Raw genomic sequence first — 27,951 nt, 5'->3', positions numbered from 1 at the left:
ATTGTGTCAGTGTTTTGATCTGTTCACCATCAACATTGCGTGCAGCAGCAACCACAGCCTCCCAGACACTGTTCAGAGAGGTGTACTGTTTTCCCTCCTTGTAAATCTCACATTTGATGATGGACCACAGGTTCTCAATGGGGTTCAGATCAGGTGAACAAGGTGGCCATGTCATTAGTTTTTCTTCTTTTATACCCTTTCTTGCCAGCCATGCTGTGGAGTACTTGGACGCGTGTGATGGAGCATTGTCCTGCATGAAAATCATGTTTTTCTTGAAGGATGCAGACTTCTTCCTGTACCACTGCTTGAAGGTGGTGTCTTCCAGAAACTGGCAGTAGGACTGGGAGTTGAGCTTGACTCCATCCTCAACCCAAAAAGGCCCCGCAAGCTCATCTTTGATGATACCAGCCCAAACCAGTACTCCACCTCCACCTTGCTGGCGTCTGAGTCGGACTGGAGCTCTCTGCCCTTTACCAATCCAGCCACGGGCCCATCCATCTGGCCCATCAAGACTCACTCTCATTTCATCAGTCCATAAAACCTTAGAAAAATCAGTCTTGAGATATTTCTTGGCCCAGTCTTGACGTTTCAGCTTGTGTGTCTTGTTCAGTGGTGGTCGTCTTTCAGCCTTTCTTACCTTGGCCATGTCTCTGAGTATTGCACACCTTGTGCTTTTGGGCACTCCAGTGATGTTGCAGCTCTGAAATATGGCCAAACTGGTGGCAAGTGGCATCTTGGCAGCTGCACGCTTGACTTTTCTCAGTTCATGGGCAGTTATTTTGCGCCTTGGTTTTTCCACACGCTTCTTGCGACCCTGTTGACTATTTTGAATGAAACGCTTGATTGTTCGATGATCACGCTTCAGAAGCTTTGCAATTTTGAGACTGCTGCATCCCTCTGCAAGATATCTCACTATTTTTGACTTTTCTGAGCCTGTCAAGTCCTTCTTTTGACCCATTTTGCCAAAGGAAAGGACGTTGCCTAATAATTATGCACACCTGATATAGGGTGTTGATGTCATTAGACCACACCCCTTCTCATTACAGAGATGCACATCACCTAATATGCTTAATTGGTAGTAGGCTTTCGAGCCTATACAGCTTTGAGTAAGACAACATGCATGAAGAGGATGATGTGGACAAAATACTCATTTGCCTAATAATTCTGCACTCCCTTTATATCCTCATTGCTCAAACTCTGAAGCACTGCCAGAGATCTATATGAAAGCTTTATAGGTCCTCTACCTGTGGGCTGGGAGCTTGAGGGTCCCGCACAGTATGTTTTTTATTCACCTTTATGGTTTGTGTCATTTGTATTGAGGACCATGAGCAACACTTTCACTTTCACATCCTGATTGTGGGAGTATCCTCATAATCAGTAACAGTGAGTTTTAAAAGATAAAACTAAAACTAATACATAACAGTGATATGGTTTAGATAATAATTTTTAAAATGTAGAATAAAGTCTTACTTCACTGTGGCTCTAAACTAATCTGACACAATGAAGTGGGCATATGAAATACAGCAAATGCCACAGAAAACTCAATTCAAGAAACATCTTCAACACTCTGTTCTTCTCAGAAATAGTTCCTCTGCTTTTGGAACAAGTTTTTCAGAACCTTAAATCTTTCTTTTAAAGATACACTGATAAAACAGCAATAAATAACAGTCACATTTTATCAGTGAACCTTACTGCAAGTGAATATAAATCAGCAACACAGTATTATTGTCTTGTTTACCCAACATAAATTACCAGCAAGCGTCTCCTTGTTAATCAAGTTGAGAACACACAAATTCAGATTGCATATGTAGGTAGCACTCACATAGACACACACGCACAAATACGTGCACACACACACACACACTACCAATAAAAGACGCACTCTTCATACTTCTGCAAAGTCAGAGTAATATGTTGCATCCATAAATACCAGAGAACCTGAAGCACTTTGCATGTCATATAAAATTTCATACGGTGCCTAAAATCAGTGTAACAACTGCTATAAAGCTTCATTCAATCATAAAGGAACACTATGCACTAAAAAAACTCTATTTACAGGATAAATAGTATAGTTTGCTAGTTGTGAAATCTAACCGCAATAGTGTATATTTTGCCGATTGATATGTGAAATTGACGAGTTTATTTATAACAGGATTGTGCAAGGTGTAACTTAGAAAGAAAGTAAGTAAGGAAACAATTAAATCAAACATAAAAAATAGACAGTTATTAACCATATTATCACATGTGTATAGACAGATGATTCAGAAAGTTTGAGCTTGCACAAACACACAGTGGGCAGAAATGTATAATGCCAGCTTGTTTAACCTTGCATAAACTTTGTATAAAGTGTTTTATGGAAGATATGCATTGTAATTGAGTAGTGTGCAGTGATGTAATCATGTTTCCATACATAGACATGAAGAATAAGAAAAAGGAAAGGTGACTTTTTTGTTATTTCTGTCTTGTCTGAATAGATTAATCATGCCATTGGTCTGTATGATCTGCTATTATATGGAAAGTCAAACAAATATATTATCACCAGAAAATGCTACTAGCAGCTTTAATACCAAACCTTTTCACATTTCTCTCTTCCCTCCCTTCTCTTCCCTGCTCATTTATTACTCAGGTCCTCTCCTCTCCATTTCCTCCTGTCTGTGAGCAGTGTGGTGACCTGAACCACACAGTGGTGATTGCCTCTGCAGTTCAATGTGGAGGTCTCATTTCCGAAGCCCCATGACTATTCCTGGAGGTACAGCTCCACCGTGATTGATGCTTTATAAAACCATTTTTACAGTTGTGACATTTCAGAGAAAACAAGCAGGGTCTGAACTTTCCATCTGCTGGTTCTGCCCACCTGTACCTCCCTCTTCATTCGTTACAATCTCTCCCTCGCTCACCTGTTTGTTATTTTTTTCTTCATACTTTGCCTCTTAACTCCTTTTCCCCTCCAGTGCTTTATTCAATCTTTCACCTACCCTTTTTTCTTTATTTGTGTCCCCCCAGTCTTACATGTTTGTCACTGTGAGCAGGAAATAAGAAAAACTAATAGAGATAAAAACAAATATAAGCACACACACACACACACACAAAAAAATTGTTCACATCGGCATCTAATTTGTAATTTCAAATCGGATATCTCCGAAAACTTTCTGAAAAGACATTAGACAGTGTCTATGGTAGTTTTCCCAACCATTTTTCATGTGCTTTGAGGACGTGAAGAGGGCACATATCTGCATCCCTTCGGGTGGCTTCCATGCAAGAGGTGCTTCAGGAGTATGGGGCTATTGGGCCCATTGTCACAGACAATACAAATACTATACAACTATAGAGCGAGCATAGTTCAAACTGCTTCTATGAGCTCAGACTTGTTACTTGCAAGATACCCTTTATCATCAACTTTTATCCATATTTTTATCGACAGAATTTCTGGTATAGCCAACTGGCAGAAGGTTTTGGGATCCCATCTTTCTTTCTTTTTTAATTTTGAGGAGCCAAGTATTAAGCATTTGAGATGGGTGGGGTGCCCACTCTGAGGTGTAAAGGAGCTGCTCCACAGAGTTCTATTTTTTATTTTTATTTTTTTGAAAACCAGAGGAGAATGAAGTAGGAGATTGACAGATGCATTGCTGTCGCATTTGCAACAATGCAGATGCTATTACAAGCTGTTATGTTGAAGAAAGAACTGAGCATTAATATTATTTTTAATTTTAATTAGCACTGCTATTCTGAATTGAGTAAAAATAAACTTTGGTTTGCTAATGTAACAATATGACTTTGGCACACTTTGTGTGCCGTTAACATTTATTCCTCATTAATGGGAAAGGAGTGGGGCAGCTGTTGTTGTCATTAATATTTATTTATTCTGAAAAAAAAAATGCATAGATTATATTTAAAGAATTACCAATGCAGGCTAAGGTCTTCATTTTATTACCTGCTTGAAGGTATAATAATAAAATTAACTTGAATGGTCCCAACCGTCAATTATTCCTTCATACAGCACAGATGGTTAGCTTTGTGTAGCACTACCAGCCAGCTATCCTTCTAAAGGGACTTATGTGTTGGCAATGTACAAATGTGAGTGTGTGTGTGTGTGTGTGTGAACATATGTCACTGCCATGCTGCCAGTTCAAGGTAGTAAATTCTCCATCATGACTATCAGTATGATTAAATATAGTTACCTGGTCACATCCATCATGACACATAATCACAGAGAAGGGCACACAGGTTGTGGACGAGGGGAGTAAGCTAATGGAGTAAGCTGCATTCAGAGTGAGTTCATTACCGTATCAGTACAAATAAAAGGTTTTCATATCCGACAATTTGTAACTAGCCAGAAGACAGTGATGGGGAGCACAAATGCAAGGGAGTGACTATATATATATTGCATAATACTCATCATGTTAACCCAGTCATTTATAATAAATCAACAATAACCACTGACATTTTTAACTGTGAAGCAACTCCTCTTTCTCAGACGTTTTAACTAGGCTACTGAATGTTCACGGCATCATTAAAATTTCAACGCATCAAAATACCTTGTACATCATCAAGCTCCTGTTAGGGGCACACTGAGAATACTAACAGACCCATTCACAAAGCCGTGTGCAGTGTGTCAAGCCTGTGTGTCTTCACTGGTAGCCATACAGTACAAAGTAATCTGGTCTTACTCTTGAAAAGATGTTTGTTCCTCACAATTTCTATGCCTATGTTGATAGTCCTCAATTTGTAGTTACACAAAATATTGTATCTTGCAAAGCCCTCTTACTTAGTGAGAGGGCTTTGCTTACTTCTTGCTCAGAGTATTCAGGACTCTCTTCAGGACTCTTTCCAGTCTGTAGTGGTGACAAATATTCACAATCCACATCACACCTACAACCAATCTAGAATTCCCTTTAGCTCCAACCAGTCATGGCAGATGGCTGCCCCTCCCTGAGACTGGTTCTACCAGAGGTTCTGCCAGAGTTTTTAGGTTTCACAAAATGCTTTCTCATAGGAGGTTGTCTGATTCTTCAAGGTTTTTTTCTTGGTCATTAACTTGCAATACAAAGCACATTGACTGATTTTGATATTACAAGCTATATAAATAAAACTGAATTTAATTTAATTGAACTTGAGTACGCAGGAAAAAATGACAATGAAATGAGGTAAACATCAGTCATGTCCTCTACATGGATGACATCAAGCTGTATGCCAAGAGTAAATGAAATATTGATTCAGTGGTCCACATCACTAGGATCTACAGCAACGATGTTTGGGCTGGAGAAGTGTACTCGGGTGGCAACAAGGAGAGGGAAGGTAGTCAGAAGGCAATATTACAAACGTTAAATTCAGTGCTTTATATTGCAAGATAAAGATTCCACGATAATAACGTCAAGGAAAACTACAAGTAGCCTGGAATCACAGGCAAATGGGAACCATGAACTAACCACTAGGAAAGCTGCAGCTACCTGCCTGAGAGTAAGGCAAATCCTGAGGAGTCAGCTGAACTGGAAGAACATCAAAGGAGGTTGAAAGAGGAGATATAAGCCACTAACATCAAGACAAACAATCTCCTTACAATGTATCAACAGTTTCACCCATATCCAGCACTCTGAGACTGCACACTGAGTGGATGAAGGGTGACCAAAAACTAGTGAGTGCCAGAACCACTATCCAGGATGAAACATTCATGAGTGCATCAGAAAAAACATTAATGAGTACACAGCTGATTATGTGCTTAGTAAATATCTCAGGTTGTAGAAACCATAGAATGAAATAGAAGAGAATGAAGCAGAGGAACCACTGTTGGAAACAAAGTCCCAGCATGGCATGCACCACTGGCAGACAGTGTTGGTCAAGTTACTTGAAAAAAGTACTAATTACTGATTACTTCCCCAAAAAAGTAATCCTGTTACTTTACTGATTACTTATTTTCAAAAGTAATTAATTACTTAGTTACTTAGTTACTTTTTAAAAACACGATTTACAACCTGAATAGGTGATAAAGCGATAGATCTTTCAGCCCAATTCTACTTTTTCTACATAATCCATCATACAAAATGTAATCAAATGGAAAAGTCTCTTTTTAAAACTTGTTTTATTAGTTTTAATCTTTTAACTTCATGCATCAAGCAAAAAATTAATTATATGCAACATTCGCTGACTGGAAGAAATTTGTTTAATATTTAAACCTATTTCCTGCACATTCCAGCACATAAAATATTTTTTTTGTGTGTGTTTACACTCACTCTTTCAAATAGATGCAAGTAAAACACAGCAGAAAATAAATAAAGTCAAAGACTAGCGGTCCTTTTGCTCTATTTTCACCTGTAAAGCAGGAGTGGCGTAGGCGGAGGTTTACCCTGGTGCAGGTGTGCCGCAGCGGTCAGTTGAAGAATCCGCGAGTTTCTCTGTGAATTTCCCATTACGTTGTAGCACACTCGATGCTTACTTGGAAGTTTAGGGGTTTTTTTTCGCACAACGGACGCTAATGTTTTTGTCACTTTTTATGGAATCAAACTTAAAGTAAGGTCAGTACTTCCACGCTTTAAACGCTGCACGCTCATACTCTCTCTGCACTCGATATATTATCCATTGTTGATCTGCACACAGCTGTTGTCACGAATGTCGCACTCGCTTACGTCACTGTAATGAGACATTCTCGCAAAAAAAATCACGGTTTTAGTAACGCAGTAACGCAGCGTTCCTACGGGAAAGTAACGGTAATCTAATTACCATTTTTGCAATAGTAATCCCTTACTTTACTCGTTACTTGAAAAGAGTAATCGGATTACACTAACGGGTTACAAGTAACGCGTTACTGCCCATCTCTGCTGGCAGATAGACATAGTGGCTCATACTGAGAAATCCTACCAGCAGCTGGACAAAGCTGGACTAAAAGACAGCACAGAGGCACTAATGATGGTAGGACAAGAACAAGCTTTAAGTACAACATTAATAGAGGTTGGGGTCTACCACATCAGGCTCGACTCAAGGTGCAGACTCTGCAGAGATGCCCCTGAGACATGGTAGCAGGCAGGGCATACTTGGAATATACCAGGCCTATACAGGAACATCTGCAATAGTATGGCCCCGTAGTCCCAAGATCAAAATGGGACAGACCCCCGATGTTGGTTGAGAATGACTAAGCTAAGACAAACAAGATATGGCTAACCAAGAAGTGGACAAGTAGAGGAAGAAGGCTGTAGTGACTGATTCAATACCAAGTGATAGCAACGTCATGGAGAAGGAACACAAGAAGCTTGAGGACTATGATGTGCTGAAATTGAGAGAAGGTGTGGAAGGTGAAGACAACAATGCTCCCCACGGTAAGATTCCACACACACTAATATACACTTCACTTTCTTAGGAGCAGACAGCATGTCACATGGAGGTCAACGTTGTGAATTTATGCATACTAACACTTTATAATATCAATCTTTTGAGAAAGGACATGAATGTTTTGTGACCTGCAGTAGCACTCACAGTTTAATGTCTCTCTATGTGATCTGTTAAGTACATATGATTAAGTATTCTCTTCAGGCTGTGAGTCTGTGGTGGTGTAGGATGCAGCATGTCCTTTACACATAAATAGACTTGAACAGTTTCTGAGCTGATTATGAAAGACAGACCATTAAATGAAGATTCAAAATTACTCATAGAAATTGTCCAGGGTATATTAATTTGTGAGGGCCACGAATGTCTTTAAGGATCACCAAGCAACACATCTGTTTGTTGCAGAAGTTGATGACAGATTTAAAGCAACTCCCAAAAATTAAAAGGTAGTTAGTGTTCTATAATGAAGGTACAAGGTCCCAACATACTGCTGTCTTACGGTGCTCATCATTGACTGAAAGAGTTTTTTTCTTTCTTCATTTAGTATTATGGTGTAAGAAAGACAGACTGTAAACTTAACTACGCCTCTACAGTAGTTTGTACAACAACAGTACAAAGTCCAGATTTATATGTGTCCCTCTCTCTTTCAAAGCTCTGCCTAATACCAGCAAGAACAACTGTAGGGCCATGCTGGAGCCATGAATCTGTGCCCTTTACTACTGTGATAGCAGTCTTACATTACTAAACACCATGGCAAAAGATTAATCAGGAAGAAAGGAAAGGGTGATATACCTGGCACAGACTGAAAGAAGAAAAGAGAGTTTTAGATAAAAATACAACCCCTCTCTCCCATCTTTATCATAAACTCTCTCTGGAGTAGAGAGAACGGAATTTAGATTAGTCTTTACGCTTGACCTGTTAACTTCCTGTGACACAGTAACAGATTGGAGCTGCAAGATAAAAGGGGGGTACAGGTAGACAAGTGAGGGGAGGGTGGAAAAGGAAAGAGAATATGGAGGTAAATGAGGTAGAAGAACAATGTTTAGTGAAAATTGTAGGAATCAGAAAAAAATAGTTATTGAGGAAAATAAAGAGATGAGAGAAAGAGGTGGGAGATGAACTGATCAGGAAATAGATTAAGAAAAATGGGAGTGTTGATGGAATTAAATAGGTGAATGAGGTAGAGCAAGACAGATGCCAGGTAATTACACTTTCCACCTCCCTTCAGGGAGGAATGCGCTTCTACTCTAGTAGGTCTTTCTCTCACACACACACACACACACACACACACACACACTATCCTGTTATGGAGACTCTCAAAATGTTAATATTATAGCATATGTATATGTATGTACCATTTCTTTAGAATGAAAAAACTTATATAAAACCATTGTAAAACTTACCACCTCTATTTAACTATGTAAGGACTATTGCAATTTTCAATTAATCAGAGTCTATCCACAGAGAATAACTGATGATATGTTTATATCATTTATAAAACAACAAAAAACAACAACAACAACAACAACAAAAAATCACTGATGTAAAATTCTCAAATGTAGGTAATCCTTATTTATCCCTGTTGTATAAGCTATCATTACAAATTTAAATCTTTGGGTGTACACTGTTTGACAAAGTAATTAATATGGGACCTGATTGGGCCCTGGAAATTTCTGACAGGTCTTTTTTTTTTTTTGTCATGCCACCCTTTAAAACAAAAAATGTGAAATATTAATGCGCTGTAATACCCCTGCCCCAAATAAATAAATAATACATTAATTAATAAAATAAATGAGAATAAAACACTTAGAGTTAAAACAAGTTTAAACACGTTTCTTTATGCATTGGTTTATCTTTCAATTTGTCTCTTTGCTTACACCCAAAAAAATTAGGTGTCCACTGGTTACAAAGTTAAATGTGCAGATAGGTTGAATGAGATCATTACCGTGATGTTAAACAGCATAGTTGAACAAGTAAATACAATAGAATGAGGGAAAGGGTGAAAAAAGGGAGAGGAAAAAAGGATAAGAGCGTTAGTGTGAAAACTATTGAGTAGGTTTTTATATTTGTCACATGCACAACTATTTATAGCACCAGTATCATGCATGGCAACACAAACAAATCTCCAGAAACTTGTGAGAAAATCAACATCACAGTGTCTTAGGCAGGAATAATCTACACTAACTGTCTTGACAAGATGTCAAATGTTGAACAGTTAGATGTGTTAAATGGGCCAATAATGACTGCTGAACATGTTGGCCATATGGATGGGCCCCACTGAGATCTAACTGCTGGCAAAAGGCCCAACACACTCAAATTGGAGAGAGACAGAAAGGGTAAGAGAGAGCAGGTGGATGAAAGAAGCAAAGGACTACAGGATGAAACTAATTTAATCCCACTTCTTTTTTTTTCTTTTTAAATAAAGATTTTATGAATGGAGTGGACAAAGAGTCCAGTAGACTTGCATGTAGACAGAGATGACCTTAAAACAAACAAACAACTATGTATGGAAGCTGTTTTTGATGTTCAGAGTAATATGTCATTATTAATACCATAAATGTAATACACATACATGTAATACATGGATACTTTAACTTAAACCACAATCCTAAACCCATGTTTTTGTTGCCTCAATCTAATAAATTAATTACATCAAAAATTAAAAAACAAACAAACTGATAAGTGCAAAAATCTCCAAACACAATCATGTCCTGGCTGACAAACTTGTGACTAATGCAGAATTTTTGTTTGCAAAGTCTACTTTTATCTCTTGACATGAAATATTGCCATTGCCGGTGCATAGAGTTGGATGTCTCGAGACCGGTCTTAGTGCAGGTCTATGATGATTTTTAGTGCTACTATCATCTAGTTTTGATTCTGGTTCTGTTTTGGTTAAGTCCTAAGTAGTCCTGATTTTGAACTGTTGTAGTCCTGTTTTAATTCCGGATCAGTTCTGGGTCTGGTTGAATTGGGGTTTAGTCCTCATGTTTTGGTACAGCCCCGACTTTGTTCTGCCTTGCTGCTTAATTAAAAACCTAGTTTAAGGTGTCCTGCATATGTGATATTTATTTTTTTTCCTATATGAAGTCATTCTTTTTTGAACAAAATTCAAAACAGAGCCTATTAATCTTTCAGTCATTTCTACCCTCACTTAATTTCCTTTCGCTGCTCAGCTCTCACACTACATATGCACTCAGCTATGCTCCAATACCTCCATATTGTGGCCAATTACATGCGAGGATATAGGATAATATCATTATGTGAAAAACAGAGAGGGTGAGAGACGCGACAGTCAAGTTGAGCATGTGAGTGAGACAGTAGACAGCGGTGAGGAGGGCTGTGCGAAAGCAAAAACACACAAATATGCCTGACACCCATAAACGAAGCAGCATCTGGCTGCAGTTTAAAGACTTTGTTTGTCTCGGTCTTGGTCTCGGTCTCGTCTCGACTTGGTCTTGGTCTTGTCTTGGTCTCGGATTAGGCGGTCTTGACTACAAGTTTACCGGTGCATCAGGAAAACCAACACCAATGGACACTTTCTGCATATTTCTGTTACACTAGCAACTCAGTTTTTGATACCAGGGATACAAAGACATTGTTGCATGTACCCATGAATGAACATTTAGGTCTGGGTAAATGCAACAATGTCTTTGTATCCCACGTATCCAATGAAAACGTTTTAATTGGATACGTGGAAGAATATGGATGAATGGATTATAATTAAAAAAAAACAAGCTAGCTAGGTGCCTGTAGCAAACACTTAACAAAAAGAAAAGCTGTTAAGCTGTTATAACAAAGGAACAAACACATATTTTAAAAAACCTTTCTCCAAAATGACTCAAAGAAACAACAATGTAAAGGATGCCAGAAACAAAAAGTAGAAGCTTAGTGATGTGTAGTGTAGTGATGTGATGTTTAACTGTCTCTGTTTCCGCTGGCTGCTCTCATGCTGTCTATGCTAAATGCTAGCAAAGTCAAGTAAATGTATAAACCAACCGCTGGCTTCCTAATACAAGCCAATGGAAAGTGACAGCAGCGTTAGCAGCCACATGAGAAATGCTTTGCATTGATTTTATTAATGAATTAATAAGCACGTACACACATTTTCCTTCCCCTGAATCTATGCATGTGATGCTATGGTAAGTGCAAACTGTACCACAGTGCTGGGAAGAGGTTGCGCCAGATGCCCTTCCTGATGCAACCTCAAAGAGGGTGGGGAGAAGCGCTTGACAGCACCCAAAAGTTCAGCCCTCTGAGTGTGAAGCATTGAACAGTTGCTGAGAAGTAATCATTTAGCTAAACCAGCACAACTTCTTAAGAAACACAGGAAAGATCAGGGTTGTAGCCTGAGTGAAATTTATATTTTGTAAGTTTAGGCTTTGTAAATAAAACTGACATGATTTGACTTGACAGATGGTCACACATAAAGAGCTAAAAAAAATTAATCTCAAATTATCCTTTCCAAGTCAGCATCACCCTGGGGGCCTGCAAGGGCCCATGTGATGTAAACTGAATCATTTGCCCCTGAGGCTCCTGACTGGCTAAAATTTCTGAGCATGTTTGAATCCCTAGAATGCAAAGTCATAAAATGTACCAGAAACACAACTACAGGCATAGTTGCAGTCTATTCCTTCATCTACTACATTTACCTTTTAAGACTATTAGTGCTTTAAATTGCCTGTGCAATATTGAGGAATGCCAAGAATGTCACACGTTATCTTTTTGTCTACTGTCATGCTGAGATAAGAATCGGTTCTTTAGGTCCTCCTCTTTTGATGAAAGTTAACAAAGTAACATCCCTAATCAAGTGTAGAATCTGATATATTTGCTAAGTATATTTTAAAACATCTTGGTTTTTTAACTTTTTCCTTTAAGTTCTGTTTTTTTGACCTCTTTTGAGACTTATTTAACGATTGTTTCATTTTGTTTTTTTCACACCACGTGCTCATTAGGTGCTCACCTGATCATCCTATGAAGCATGCATGGAGAATAACGTCAAAGTCAACCAGAAGGTTATAAACATCAAGCCTTTCTTTGTTTGGTGATCCACCATTGCTGTTAGTGTAACAATGCTGTTCGATACAGATATACACAAAGAGTCACAAAGGACAGAATACCAAGAAGAAAATAGATCCAAATGAGAATCAGACTCTTCATTGTGTTTCACATCTGACTGTGTGTCTGTTTGTGCATGATTTGTCTGGTCATTCATTAGTAGTCACTCACCAGCCTGCTATATCTAACTGCATCTAACAAAACAGAAAGTGCTGCTCTCCATTAAGATCCTCTTATCCCTGCCATCCACTAAATCAGCCCCCTCCCAACAGACTTCCCAACTTTGATGACATTGCTTCAAAGCAGTTTCACTTTCACTTTACTTTTTAATGGAATAAGAAGAGGTGAAAAAAAGAAAGTGATGGGCATTTATGTCACGTTTAAAGGGAGGTATTAGCCTGCAACAAAAATTAACTGGCCTGTTGCTCTGAAATAAAACTACTGGGCTTCTAAATGGGAAATTGCACCTCTTTGACATTGAATAAAAATAAATACTTTATTGGATTCTCTATAATTTTCTTGTCTCTGACTTTGACAAATGCATTTAAAAATGAAGACTCATCACCAGCATCTGCAAAGCACACTCGATGCGAAACAATTGGCTTTGTCAAAATTGTGTTTTGTGACAAGACAAAAGTGTGAATCTTTAAATTGCTGGTGTCAAACAAATAGATAGACAGATGATTATTAAGCTGATTGTCTCTTACGTATGTAAAATGACAAGTCATTCCATGTTCTATAATTTCATCTTAGCATATTCACATAAAAGGCATGACCCTATTGAGTCATTTGAATGTGTTAATATTTACCATGATTTTAACTGCATGGTAAATGAACAAATTCACACCACCCTTTTCCTCAGACCAGTGACAGCTTAATGACAGCCTGATTAAAATCAACATGTTAATTAGCTGTCTTACTTACGGACTCTCTAGTTTCCCAGCTTGAGTCAGTCCAATCAAGGTGCGACAGTCATCCACCTTAAGACTTTGAAAGAAGTGCCATTCCAGGAAAACCAACAGTAATTTTGCATGACCATGCTATATAATGATGGAAATTGGACTAAAGTGAGTATTACTGTTCTATTACTATTACTTCAATTACTGTTTTCCACTGTGACCTTTACAATAAGGCTATTTTAGGAGGATGATCTGATATCGTCGTGTTGGTGTTGTTCCAGGATCAACATTGCAAGTGACCAATCACATTGTTGTGACGTTATTCTTTGGCGCGCCAAGCCATTCGTGCATTTATGAAATTCCAATGTTGCAAGGACAATATCAATTCTGCTTAGTGTTTATTAAAGGGTTAGGGTCAGGGTCCGTTGATCGGCGGACAGACGCGGTTTCTCGCAGCTTAAGTACAGTTCTTTGTTTTACGGCGGTTTTTCCCGAAGTCGCAAAAGTATGACGTCACAACATTCTGATTGGTGCAATGTTGATCCAGGAACAACATTTACTATGTTGATCTGGGAACAACACCAACACGACGATATCAGATCGTGCATTTTAGGAATCACAAAAATTAGATACCAACAATTAACTAATTTATAAACAAAATACAACCATTTCCAAAAAAATAGCACTAAGTAATTTTACCACAAAGATATATATCTAAAACACAAATGCCTCTGCAAAGCAATACAAGTCAAATCAAGGCTCAGTAATACAAGACTCACTGTTCCCAGGAACTATTATCAGTTAGCCTGCAGTATTTCATAAAGGGACCCAAAAATCTGCATTGTGTTTCCTGTTTATGCAGTGATGAATTCTTAAATGGCACTATAGAGCAGGTACAGGTGTTTAGGAGAGATAAGAAACCCACCTCCCTACTAGCACCTCCACTTCCTCCACCAAACCTGACACTCTTAAAGGGCTTTAACCACTACAAGAAAATGGTGATAGTTATTTCCTTGTGCCAGCCTGTCAGTCATTTTCCATTTCATATTTAAACCACAGACATTTTGTGAGATGAAGAATGATGAAGGGATGTAGGGCGGAGGGCTCAGCTTCTTAGACTGGATATGAAAACAAAAAGCACGAGCAGATGATCCAGGTGTATAATTATCACGTCAAAACCAGAAAGTGATAAAGCTGGAGCAAAAATGTAGACGTATGAACACAGACTGGGTAACACTCCATTGAAAAATGAGTTTCTTCCTTTAGGTCAAAACAAATTTAAAAAAAGTATAAACACTCTGCCTCCTTTACTGTTTTGTAAAATTACTATAACATTTTTTTCTGTTAACATGAGGTCCATGTTGAAAAAAGACCAGAGAGGGAATTTTCACAGCTACCTATTTTAGCTCAAGATTCTGGTTTAAAAGACTAAAAGATTTCATATGAAATTAGGCAGGTTATTATTATTATCATTATTATTATTGTTACTGTCTTAGTGGGTCTGGACTACCTGGACTTTTGTTTGCTAATAAAAAGAAAGTCTAGTTAAAAGTAATTAAGCAAGCAACCCTTAGAGTAACGATACATTAGTGGGTGCTACTTAACCTAACAAACCATTAAAAAAGATGGCATTCTTTTGACAGTACAAATTAAGTTTTTAACTATTTATTTATTAAGTTCTATATTTCAAATGTTTCTATCCAAGCTTGATTACTTGGAACACCAGTGTGCTAGATAAGGCAAGGTTTGGCCAAACAAGACTCAGTTATAGACCCTAAACGTGGAGTCTCAGGCACTTCTCACACCCACAAAGCCAATAAATAAAACTAAAAGCAGCACCAGGACCAAAGGATATGCTTATAGTAAATTCACAGAATAATTCATCTTAACTCTCAGTTGCTTGCTACCGTTTCTTTCCTTCATGCATCAGACTTACCTTTGCTACAGTGTTATTATAATAGATACATTAATTTTCATAATCATTTATTTATGTCACTATTTTCCAACAATACTTAATTTACCCTGGCATGTTTATTATCAATTAGCATGACACCAGAGTAACTCTGAATGTCACATTGGCACAAACATGATTTTTCTTCTGACCTTATTTTGCCACATTTTTTCCAGCTTCCACGCACATACACAATATGTGAAACACATAGAACCTCACGATTTGTACCCCCATATAGTATCACCTCTCAGAGGACACAGACATTGTTAAACTTAGGCAGGAAATTAGTTTTGCGACATAATGTATGACACACAGCAGTCGACAGCCCTCCCTGATCGCCCTGCCCTTCAAAACTGATGGATACTAATATGCCACTACATGAAAATGTGTCATGGCAGAAACAAATGGAAACGCAAAAATACAAAAAGATCGAGAGAGGAAATGGAGCAAAAATGACCCTCAAATCTATCAGAGGAGGTTCAAAAGGGAGAAAGAATGTTTCTAAAAATGCCTGATCTTCTCATGCCTTGTACCTATACACTGACATCAACCTCTGCTAGGAGAGTAACCTCTTTGTCAGAGAATGCGCTCTGTGGACACGCAAAGAAAATGAATTTAAGTCATTGTTTCTTTCTCTCCTGTCCGTTTTCTTTCCCCATAGTTTCAGACACCCAGCAGTCACTGAAAGGAAAAAAAGGGGTTTTCCTATTTCTGCCTCCGAAGACACTTTAGGGTCCTGGACATGAGTGCATTGTTCAGTGGAGCAAGGCATGTCCTGCTGCAAATGAAGACCAAAATCCATCCTCCAGGCTGAATTATTAACAACACACATAACCAAGAATCTCACTGTCCACAAGAGAGAAGAGGGGTGGAACAAAGAGAGGAGTAGGGAAGACTAATGGAGGAAGGAAGAGAAAGGGGTAAAGAGAATACAAGATTGGTTGGCTCAATGCTTGGCCCTTTTCTGTACTTCAGAGGAGTATATAGAGGCCCACGCTTAGCAGAAAGGTCAACCAACAACTGGAATGCCCAACAGGTCCTCAGACCCAGTGGAACAACCTATTTTCACGTTTGAACGTGTTCAGTATTATTAGGTCATTAGGTATTTTAACATGCTGTGTCCTTCTTTAGCACTTTTTTTTAAATGCAGGGTAATCCAAAACACTTTAATATCCTTTATGCTAAGACTATATAGCACTTTCCTACTCTACCTAAGCACTCAAAGTGTTTTAAACAACTTGTCATTGTCTAAAACTTGTCATTCCCCCAAACACTTTATTTCTATGCTTTTTCTAAATGAGTTCTTTCTATCTAACGTTCACATTCACACATAACACATACATTGGAAAGGAACTTGCAAGCCGACTGGGAGTCTGTCAGAGATCGAACCACCAACCTGATTAGTAGATGAGCTAATGCTCTACCTTCTGAGTTACAGCCACCCGTAACATAAGTGGGGTTACTTTATAAGACAGAGCGCAGAAATGTTCCCTTTTCCCTTAATCCACTTTAAAGGAATTCATAATTAAACATTTGGTTTCAAAAACAAAACAACTCAAATTATTCAAAAAATAAATGACTTTTTTTGTGTATATTAAAGTTAAATTAGTGTTTGATGGAAAGATTTTTTTTAATCATCTCTGTCCACAGAATCATATGAAGATTAATATTGCGTGAGAATTAAGCTACTGGCATTTTGAACATAGCCATCAAACAGCCTCTGCTAATATGTGGGCCTTCATGTTGATTCTTTAGGTTTTATATTTCAGCTTGCTTAATGAAATTTGCATGTACTACACATGCAATCAGCAAGTTAGAGAAAACAGTCAAATAATCCTAAGGACAAAAGGAAACACACACAAAAATGGAGCAGACCTCTTTCTGCATCCAACCGCTGTGAATTATGACACTTTAAATGGTCAAGTAATACTACAGTGGTGATAGTGAACCAGTTTCATAATATTAAAATAAAGAGCACTTCATTTTGTTCTGAGGCAGAGCAATGAAATAAAAATAAATCCCAACAACTGTGAGAAATTCTGTTGGGAATAAAAGAATCTTTGTAAAAGTAAAACATGGCTATTATTATCATTATGTAAGCATTTAGTGTAATAAACTCTCCTTCCATTCTTGAAGCTCTGTTTTGCAACCAAATCGATTCATCAAAAACCCACAACAGTCTTTATTGCTAGTTAAGTGTGTTACATTATTATAAACTCTTGTATCTCTATTAGGATCTGGTAGAAACATAATTTTTGCATTTTCAGTAATCCTATTGGTCAGCAGTTAGGCTACTGACTGGCTTTGATAACAGTCGATTTGCTCTGGATTCAGAATAAGTTACCAGAGGGATACATTGGATAAATTCAGGTTAAAAGTGAGACAGTTCACTGATACCAGAAAACTGGAGGTTCAAAGAGATACCGTGATAAAATCAAAGTAGCAAAACAAGTGTTTACTTTGGCATTACCTTTCACTTTAGATGTTCATCCTCTTTATAGTTCAAACATCGCGTGTGATAAAAACAGAATGACTCTTCTTGCTTTCCTTCGCTTCTCTTCTTCTTTTTTATGAATGTTTCCATGTACTAATTTTGTTGACTGCAAACAGTCGATGCATTTCAAGTTATTTCTTCCTTCTGGATCTAAAGAAGGTTCCTTTTTCTGCTTCTATATCAAACTATAAACAGTCTGCCTATCTTGTGTTGTTTTAGAAATATGCTCCCACAATGGGAGCAGCAGTAAGAGAACACTTAAGGTGGCCACTTTTCCAAGCAGCACAGTGGGGACATAACAAAGGCGGCTGTGGGAGTCAATAAAGAGGCCAGGAATAGCAAGAAGATATCTCTGAGAGGAGTAAACAATCCTGAAGAGAATAAAAAATGAAAAGAAGGCCTTTTTTTTTTTTTTTCAATTTTTCTGTTTTGGTTTCTTTTTTGTTCAGTCTGTGGAATAATTTCTGAAAAAACAACATTGATCCCTGAAGTGACCTGGCATTGTCCATTATATTTTTGATATATTTGATTGCTATTGTTTATACTGTATTAAAAAAAATAACATTGAAAAACCTGTCTTAAACTTAGACAAAAGCACATTTTTTATTTGTTCTTTTTTTTTTTTTTGAGGTATTTCCGTTGATGAGCTGAGATCTTAGATCTTTACTTGTAAGACAAAGCACTGTGTAAAGCAAAGTGTGCTGGCTGTGTCTCAAGCAACAGTGGCTATAAATTACCAAAGACACATGCTTAACTTCTATCCTGATACTCTTTCAGTCTATCCAGTTTTGGAGAAGTGACCCATTACTCATCACCACACTCTATCTACTCTATCTTAAATCTGATGCTTGCGCATCAGATATAGTACTCATCAGTTCATATTCTTTCACAAAGTTCTTTTTGGTTTGTCCTCTCTATTATGTCTTTCACTTTTTCCAAACTGCTTCTCCTGTTTATAACACATGTGCTGTTCAAATGCTATGTACTGATTTCTGTGAAGATATCAAGCCACTGGAAAATCGCTGGTCAAAGAATTGCCTCTTATGTCGCCAAATATGTCTGCTAGGTCTGCTGCCCACTATTCTTCTATTGTGCCTGGTTTTGTAACATTACATGTTTAATTTGCTTTGCATTCCGATGTTAGCTGTCATGTTATGCTTGTGCATGTGTGAATGTGTGTGTGAATGGGTGGATGACTGGATGGGGTCCTTAGGGACTAGTAAAGCGGTATACAAATACAGGCCATTTACCATTGAATTTTTTTCAGATGTTTGCTGCATGCTTGCATTTTGGTATTTCTTTAGTTTGGTAAATGGCCTGTATTTGTATAGCGCTTTACTAGTCCCTAAGAACCCCAAAGCACTTTACACATCCAGTCATCCACCCATTCACACACACATTCACACACTGGTGATGGCAAGCTACATTGTAGCCACAGCCACCCTGGGGCGCACTGACAGAGGCGAGGCTGCCGGACACTGGCGCCACCGGGCCCTCTGACCACCACCAGTAGGCAACGAGTGAAGTGTCTTGCCCAAGGACACAACAACCGAGACTGTCCAAGCCGGGGACAGCTCGAACCAAACTCCCAACTCTTGAGCCATGATCGCCCCACAAATGGTCCCAAATTAAAGGCTGCTGAGTGAAATTACGATCACTTGTTTGCACTAATATTATGATTTTGTGTGTTTTGCATAAGCAACTAATCTCTGTGTTCTCTAAAGTTTATAGACTGTATAAAAACAGTAGCCACCAGGACATCACCTGCTGCGTGTGAACATTGAATCTTCAACATTAGCAGCAATATTAAAATAACTTTTGTTGAGTATTCCTAATTTATCTGCTAATGCTAGCTAGCTTAGTAAGCAAGCTATATTCATAAACAGTATGAATGCAATAAAAGACACACATTGGCTAGTTAGCACTAATTAAGAAAATGCTAAACTTTCATTCATCAAAACTAAAGGACAAACCTCTTCAATTCAATTCAATTTTATTTATACAGCACCAAATAACAACAACAGTCACCTCAACGTGCTTTATATTGTAAGGTAGACCCTACAATAATACAGTACTTCTTGGAAGGTTTGTACTACAAAGTAAGCCATAGTATTTATTAGACAGTCCATTAAAAATGTTCCAAACGACAACAGCACACATACACAGTAAGTGTGTTCAGTGCATGACAATATAACATCTAAATGTCCATATTGTTTGTTATTTGCATCAGACCTTAAACATACAATTTAATGCAAAGATGGACATTTTAACATGGGACTCTGTTACAGCCAGCTGCATGGTACCTACAGATGTTTTTGCCACTTGCATACATTTTTCAGCTCAGGAGGTTGCCCATTGCCAGAATCAGCAAAATACTGAAATTTGCACTTACTACTACTTTAATATTCCCACAGACCAACATTTCATTGGTGGGACGTTTTTCTCGATGGGAAAAGAGCTACATAATAGTAATTTAAAAATTAAAAACAAAAAAGAGCAATTCACTTATGTAAAAAAAACAAAACAAACTAAATAGCAGTAGTAAACTAAATAGCAGTAAATAAGTATATTAAACAATTATCAACATTTTTTGCAATATAAACTGTAATTTTTAGTGCATATACAAATTGTGTAATGAGCTAGCAGAACACAATATAAAGCTCTGCTTTATAAGTTTCATTCTTGAATCAAACTACATTGTAGCATCACACTCAAAAAGAACAACAGCTGTTCTATACAATGTTCTGCATATTCTTGACCAGAATTCAGAAGCCCTGCCAACACCACCGCCACCAAATACACACACAGACAGAAACATCTTCCTCCACTATTTACCAATTTAACAACATAAATTGGATCAGATGAAAACATAGCGTTTGTGCTCCCTGCCTGCACCCTACATGGACGTCGTTTTCTTTCTCCCTGAAGATTTGTAAAATATTGTTACTACTATAGTTTAAAAAACATCTACAATGTTACATAAAACTATTTAATATTTGCTGAAAATGACACATGGTGGATGAATTTTTCAAACCATTCCTAAGATGTCTAGATGCATTTTAATCTGGCCCTCTTAGCTACAGTAATGCCAGTATTGAGGAGTTCCTTGTTACTTGTCAGATTGAGGCGAGAGATGTTCCTCTACATCTCTTGCCAAAGCGTGTTTGTGATAGGATACCCTGTTACTTTCCTTTAAAGTCTTGCCTTCCTATCCACTGGCATTTTTCATGAGATAATGAGGTGCAGAATTATACAGTATATGGACATTACACCTAGGATACTGGGCATTTGTTCTGTCTTAGTTACAAGTGCCACTAATCTGGTTTAATGATAGGCCACATGTTGGGGAGTAAGAGGCATACAGATGGTGAGAGCCAAGCAGAGAGGCATCATTTACATGCATACACCCTCCCGCTAATTACATTATACTACAACTTGACAAGTATGCCATGATGATGGATAAATGTTTTCTCCTTGTTAACACCTTGACACAAAATGCTTGTGAAGTATATGTCTGTATTTATTTGATCATAAAGTACTGCAAGTTATTAAGTTATTCCTGTAAGACCTATTAGAGCTTTTTCTCTTTATGATTAAAATGCAGAAATACGTTTATCATTAGCTCAGCTCACACTGCCATTTATAGCAACAGCATAGCTCTACATTCATTTTCATTGGGTTTTCAAATACAAATGACTTAAAAAAAAGTGCTTCACCTGTCTCAGGTCTCTTTCCTGTGAATTTCTTTGTTTCTGTAACTCCCCTGCACTCTCCTTGATATGGGAAAAGCATATTGAAGCAGCGTCTCTTGTTGTCATGCCATCCTACTTGGTAACAAAGTGTTGGCTTGAATGGGCTGACAGGTCGTGAAAATTTCATCAGCATGAGAAATGCCTGTTTTCCCCTCAACTTTCTGTTTACTGCTATCAATAATTTGTGAAGAACAAACAGCAGATGTCTCACCCTCACCCAACAAAAGCTTTGTAGTTGTCTGTGCGTGCGTGTGCATGTGCCACAACTTGTATGTGTGTACTTGTTTGAGCATCAGCAAGAGTTTGTGTGTGTGTGTGTTCATAAAACAGATGTTCCCTACTGCTGGAAGCAGTCAAAGATGGACTTTGAACACTGGAGCTAATTGTGAATTAATCAATCTATTACCATAGAGATGGAAGAAAAAAAGACGAGTACCAGTACCAGCTACAGGCATCCTGTTGCCAGCATAGTACTAGTAACTATATTATGGACAGGTTGACATCTGATTCCTTGACTATTTTTTAATATATTGAGGAATAATAACTGAATAACTGAAACACAAAGTATAAGAAGGTCTTATTTAATAAGAAGTTCTTGCCAAAATTAATGAATTTTATGCTGATAAAATGGCAATGCTTAAAAAAATGAGAATGTACTCACAAGTGCTGGAGTTGTTGTTGCTTTCAAGTGCTGCAGTAGGAGTACTGCTGAACACAAAGCACACAGGAAAGTTCTGTAACATAAAACAGGCAAAGGGAAATGTGATAAGTCTTTATTTAAAAAAAAGAAAAGTTTATGACTAATGTTATATGATGGCACGTATGGATTTTTTCTTAAAACCAGCTATGTAGCTACATCACTACCCGGAAATACCTAAAACAAATAAAGTATGTAAATATGTTCCGAAGTTTGAAAGACAATGTTTCAAACCTGGGAAACCAAAAGATCTGACAAGAATCACTTTGTTGTGACTCAAATCTCAAGGCTTAGTTAACACATCACATGTTCCTGAACAATCAGGCATATCAGATATGTGTTCTCAAAGCAGATTTAAGGATGGACTGGCCTTCTCTATATAAATACTTCTATATGGTCAGATCAAATGATGTATCCAGAAATCATATAAGTATTTGGATGGGTTGCTGTGGTAATGACGTAGGTGTCAGTAACGTGCTCCCAGATATTGCTTGATAAATTGCCTTGTTCTGGTAGGTTAATTTCAGATTTGCTTGTTTTGAAGTCTCCCCGAAGACGGTGAGCAAAATATTTTGCTGTCGGGCCATTTGCTGTTTGTCTGCTCGCTGCTAATAGAGGCAACTAAGACTTAAAAGCATGTAAATTGTATTCTTTTTATATTGCATACACTTCCTTTGTACTTTGCACACTCAGTGCAGACTGAATGGTAAGGTCATGACAGATATACTGTAGGTAAGTATTTGTCTCCTTGGTAGAACAATTGCTTAATCCACTGGCCACATCAGTTGGTGGTGGAGCAGAGCAGCTTATACTGTAGCACCAATTCCTGACCCGTGACACCCACACGATGGTGCAGGTGTTGATTACACAACATGTGGCCATCTGTGGAAAAAGTACATGCAATTACACTGCACTCTTTCCACAAACACACACACACACACACACACACAGGCATTTATGTACAGGGAGTGCAGAATTATTAGGCAAGTTGTATTTTTGAGGAATAAATTTATTATCGAACAACAACCATGTTCTCAATGAACCCAAAAAACTCACTAATATCAAAGCTGAATGTTTTTGGAAGTAGTTTTTAGTTTGTTTTTAGTTTTAGCTATTTTAGGGGGATATCTGTGTGTGCAGGTGACTATTACTGTGCATAATTATTAGGCAACTTAACAAAAAACAAATATATACCCATTTCAATTATTTATTTTTACCAGTGACACCAATATAACATCTCCACATTCACAAATATACATTTCTGACATTCAAAAACAAAACAAAAACAAATCAGCGACCAATATAGCCACCTTTCTTTGCAAGGACACTCAAAAGCCTGCCATCCATGGATTCTGTCAGTGTTTTGATCTGTTCACCATCAACACTGCATGCAGCAGCAACCACAGCCTCCCAGACACTGTTCAGAGAGGTGCACTGTTTTCCCTCCTTGTAAATCTCACATTTGATGATGGACCACAGGTTCTCAATGGGGTTCAGATCAGGTGAACAAGGTGGCCATGTCATTAGTTTTTCTTCTTTTATACCCTTTCTTGCCAGCCACGCTGTGGAGTACTTGGACGCGTGTGATGGAGCATTGTCCTGCATGAAAATCGTGTTTTTCTTGAAGGATGCAGACTTCTTCCTGTATCACTGCTTGAAGAAGGTGTCTTCCAGAAACTGGCAGTAGGACGGGGAGTTGAGCTTGACTCCATCCTCAACCCAAAAAGGCCCCACAAGCTCATCTTTGATGATACCAGCCCAAACCAGTACTCCACCTCCACCTTGCTGGCGTCTGAGTCGGACTGGAGCTCTCTGCCCTTTACCAATCCAGCCACGGGCCCATTCATCTGGCCCATCAAGACTCACTCTCATTTCATCAGTCCATAAAACCTTAGAAAAATCAGTCTTGAGATATTTCTTGGCCCAGTCTTGACGTTTCAGCTTGTGTGTCTTGTTCAGTGGTGGTCGTCTTTCAGCCTTTCTTACCTTGGCCATGTCTCTGAGTATTGCACACCTTGTGCTTTTGGGCACTCCAGTGATATTGCAGCTCTGAAATATGGCCAAACTGGTGGCAAGTGGCATCTTGGCAGCTGCACGCTTGACTTTTCTCAGTTCATGGGCAGTTATTTTGCGCCTTGGTTTTTCCACACGCTTCTTGAGACCCTGTTGACTATTTCGAATGAAACGCTTGATTGTTCGATGATCACGCTTCAGAAGCTTTGCAATTTTGAGACTGCTGCATCCCTCTGCAAGATATCTCACTATTTTTGACTTTTCTGAGCCTGTCAAGTCCTTCTTTTGACCCATTTTGCCAAAGGAAAGGACATTGCCTAATAATTATGCACACTTGATATAGGGTGTTGGTGTCATTAGACCACACCCCTTCTCATTACAGAGATGCACATCACCTAATATGCTTAATTGGTAGTAGGCTTTCGAGCCTATACAGCTTGGAGTAAGACAACATGCATGAAGAGGATGATGTGGACAAAATACTCATTTGCCTAATAATTCTGCACTCCCTGTATGCACACACAGCACTAGGCCTACATGTGATGACATAAAATGCACACACACACAGACACACCCTGCAGGAACTCAAGGTATCAAAACATCTACTGCTGAGTCCACAGACAGACTAATACATCAGGTGTCAGGGGTCCTGGCCTCTGCAGCAGCACTGAGACAAGATGGAAGAATACTAACAATGAACAAAGGAAATGAAAGAGAGCAAAGGTTTCACAATATCATGTATGCACCAGTGCAAAGTTTTCTACTTTTCTACATGTCTGATTGGTGCCCTATCACTGTTAACTCACCACAGCACAACATGACTTGAGCTATTTGTCAAGTTAAGTAAAAACAGCAAGAAAGTCCCCAGGGGGGTGTACATTTGACATTATTTTAGAGGAACTGTTATAGTTTGTGGCATTTGAGTGGAAGACAGGGATTTTGATGAAGCTGTAGGCCAAGACAGAGTGAAGAGAGAGCAAGAAAAGAAATACAAAACATCTGGGTGTCCTGCTGGGGAGATTTTGGGGGACTTAAACAGAAGTAGTCTCATAAACACGAGAATCCATCTTTAAGTCACGAGGCAAGAAGACACACCTTTAGGCCTTTCCTCTTTGTGCATAAAGTGCAGCTCAGTTGAGTTTTGTGACAGCTTGTCAGCTTGTCTAATATCCTCTTCCTCCTCGTGGCAGGTCTTTTCAACACCAGCAAGGTGAGATTGCCTGGTTTTACAGTGCCACTTCTCAATTTTAAGAGAAATCTCAATTTTCCACCTGTCAGAATCTATTAGCTATCTATTTGTTTTCGATGTCATTTTTTTTTCTCACAATTTCTCACATTTTCATGCACAGAAGTATATCTGTGCGTTCTTGTGTGAATTTGTGTGTGTCTGTGCATGTCAGCCAATAAAGTTCATGTATCCAGTGTGTGTGTGTGTGTGTGTGTGTGTGTGTGTGTGTGTGTGTGTGTGTGTGTGTGAGAGAGAGAGAGAAAGAGAGAGAGTCCCTATATGAACTACACAATTAAGTACCAGTTTGGCATTTTATGTCACATTGCCAGGCATCAAACTGAAAACTATGACCAAAAATGTAATTTTATTACTACCAATCACTCTGGGTGAACACATAACAATATCAGAGATAATTCACAAATAAGTTCTGCAGTACAATTATTAGATATATACAGTTTGAGTATTTAAACTTTTACATCTCTGAGAGAAACGGTGCACCTTTTACTCCACTATGTATATCTATGTGACAGCTGTAATTTCAAACAACTTCAGCGAAGATGAAGATGTTAAAGTCTATAATCACAATGAATGATATCAGTCAGTAGTAGTAAATTGCGACTCTTGTAAGTAGGCCACTTTATTCACAGGCTGTTAAATATTGCTGTCACTGTCATTTCTGCCATTATGGTTCTCACATATGAATTCTTGGAAAGTTCCCACTGGACACGCACCAAGGGTCAACCTTCAGAGCTGAAAAAGTAACCAAACATTAAAATGGGGGGAAAAACAAGTTTCTTTACGTGCCACCTGAGGCTGGCCCCAGGGTGTCAATCCCCATATTAAAATGTATACTAAAAAATGAAAAACAAACAAACAACTTTTTGCATTCCACGAATACTTTGTTAATGGAATATTAAAAATGCCAAAATCCAAATTTTGTTTTAGAAAAACTGAAAAACTGAGTTTGGGGCGTGGCCACATTGATCTTCAGCTGTCTGGATAAAGACAATCTATGAGGCTTCATTCTCTGCTTTCAGTCATTAAACTTAACATTTTCATTGTGTGTTTGCTGTTGGAGCCTTTTGGGGCATTTCTAATTGATTATCTCTCCAATATTATGACTTGCTGTGTGGTAAACACCTTACCAGAAGTTTCCACCTCAGTTTTGGTGAAATGTTTTATCAAGTCAACAACTTTGCAGTAGATTTACAGTTTATGAATGCAACCTGCAATCTTACCAAGCTAACTAGCATTAGCTGATAAATTAGCACTCCATCAGTTTACCATTATACAGTAACTTGTGTTTCCACAAATCAATGCAGCAGATGCCAAAGCGCTAACATTGATGCTTTAATGAATTACATGCATTGGCTCAATGTTGGTTAATGTAGTGATGGAGATGTGACCAAACCATGTCTCTCAAGCTTTGTAAAAAACTGCTGTAGTTGTTAGCGTATAAATACTAAAATGTAGATTTTAGTGCCTAAACCTGACCAAAGAGGAAAAACAGCAAGAAAAAATGTCACACTTTTTATCAGTAATAATCCGATTGGTAACACAAAGTTTAATTCATTCTGAATCTGCTGAAAAAAGGCATTTCTGCAGGCTTTGAGGCTACAGGTCACCTTACAGCTTACAAATAGTATTGAACAGAGATTTGTGGAGGTACCATATGGACCTGTCCAGTAGTGATATGGCTATCAAAGACAGTAGCAGCCATTGAGCATGAAGGTCACAGCAAGCAGCAAGAAAGAAAATCAGTGTGAAAGCTAAGCATGCAGCAAGGTAAATGTGTTCAAAACATGGTTCACTGCTTTGTAGAGTTCTATGACAATGCCCTTTAAAGGTGACTAAAGGTCTAAGATGTGACATATTGTTTGCATTACACTTCATCAACCGAGTTAACACACGTATCTGCCAGGGAGAATTTGGTAACATACAGCAATAAACAAAGAACATAAATGAATGAATGGATGAATGATCTTTATTGAACTAATAAAGATCATTCATTCATTCAATAACAAACATAATACATAAACCATATTCTAGACACACATGCAACTTATGAAACTGCATCATGATGATTTTGATAGTTCGGGGAAAAGAACTACCAAAAGCACAGCATCAAAGAAATCAGTGAAATGTTACCAAATATAAGAGCTTAGAAATTATAAATAGAGCTATCACATTTGTGCAGGGATAAATATGACATATCCAGGGACAAATGTACACACACATGTCAGCTCACACACAAATATCCCGCTTAAACCCCCATCAGGACTGCCATTACTATCACTGGGCTTATTTATGTGGCTCCTCGGCACTGGAAGAAAAATAATGTAGCTGCTTTTCATAAAGTCTGTAATGGATCCCTAATGGATTTGTCAAATTGACTGGGGAGGAGAGGAGCTGCTTGGAGGGAGGGAAATGAACACAAAATGGTCTTTGATGAGTGTATGTGTGTAAAAGTACATGAGTCTAAGATATTTTGTATGTATGCCCCGGTTTGTTTCAGTCTTGATGCTATGCATGCTAAGCTGTTTCTGTT

General features: G+C 38.2%; 1 protein-coding gene across 11 annotated transcripts in view; it reads right to left on the bottom strand.

Moving 5' to 3' along the window:
• Positions 1-27,951, bottom strand: part of naaladl2 (N-acetylated alpha-linked acidic dipeptidase like 2) — a 460,659-nt gene that overhangs the window by 368,364 nt on the left and 64,344 nt on the right. For all 11 annotated transcript variants that reach the window (XM_084921762.1, XM_084921764.1, XM_084921763.1 and 8 more), the window contains one exon: positions 22,127-22,199. In XM_084921762.1, the coding sequence (XP_084777888.1) occupies positions 22,127-22,199 (73 nt within the window). The remainder of the gene's footprint in view (positions 1-22,126; positions 22,200-27,951) is intronic.

This window comes from Perissodus microlepis, chromosome 23 (assembly GCF_051167445.1).
Source record: "Perissodus microlepis isolate ML-2025 ecotype Zambia chromosome 23, ASM5116744v1, whole genome shotgun sequence".
NCBI lineage: Eukaryota > Metazoa > Chordata > Actinopteri > Cichliformes > Cichlidae > Perissodus > Perissodus microlepis.
This window is presented reverse-complemented; position numbering and strand designations above follow the sequence as displayed.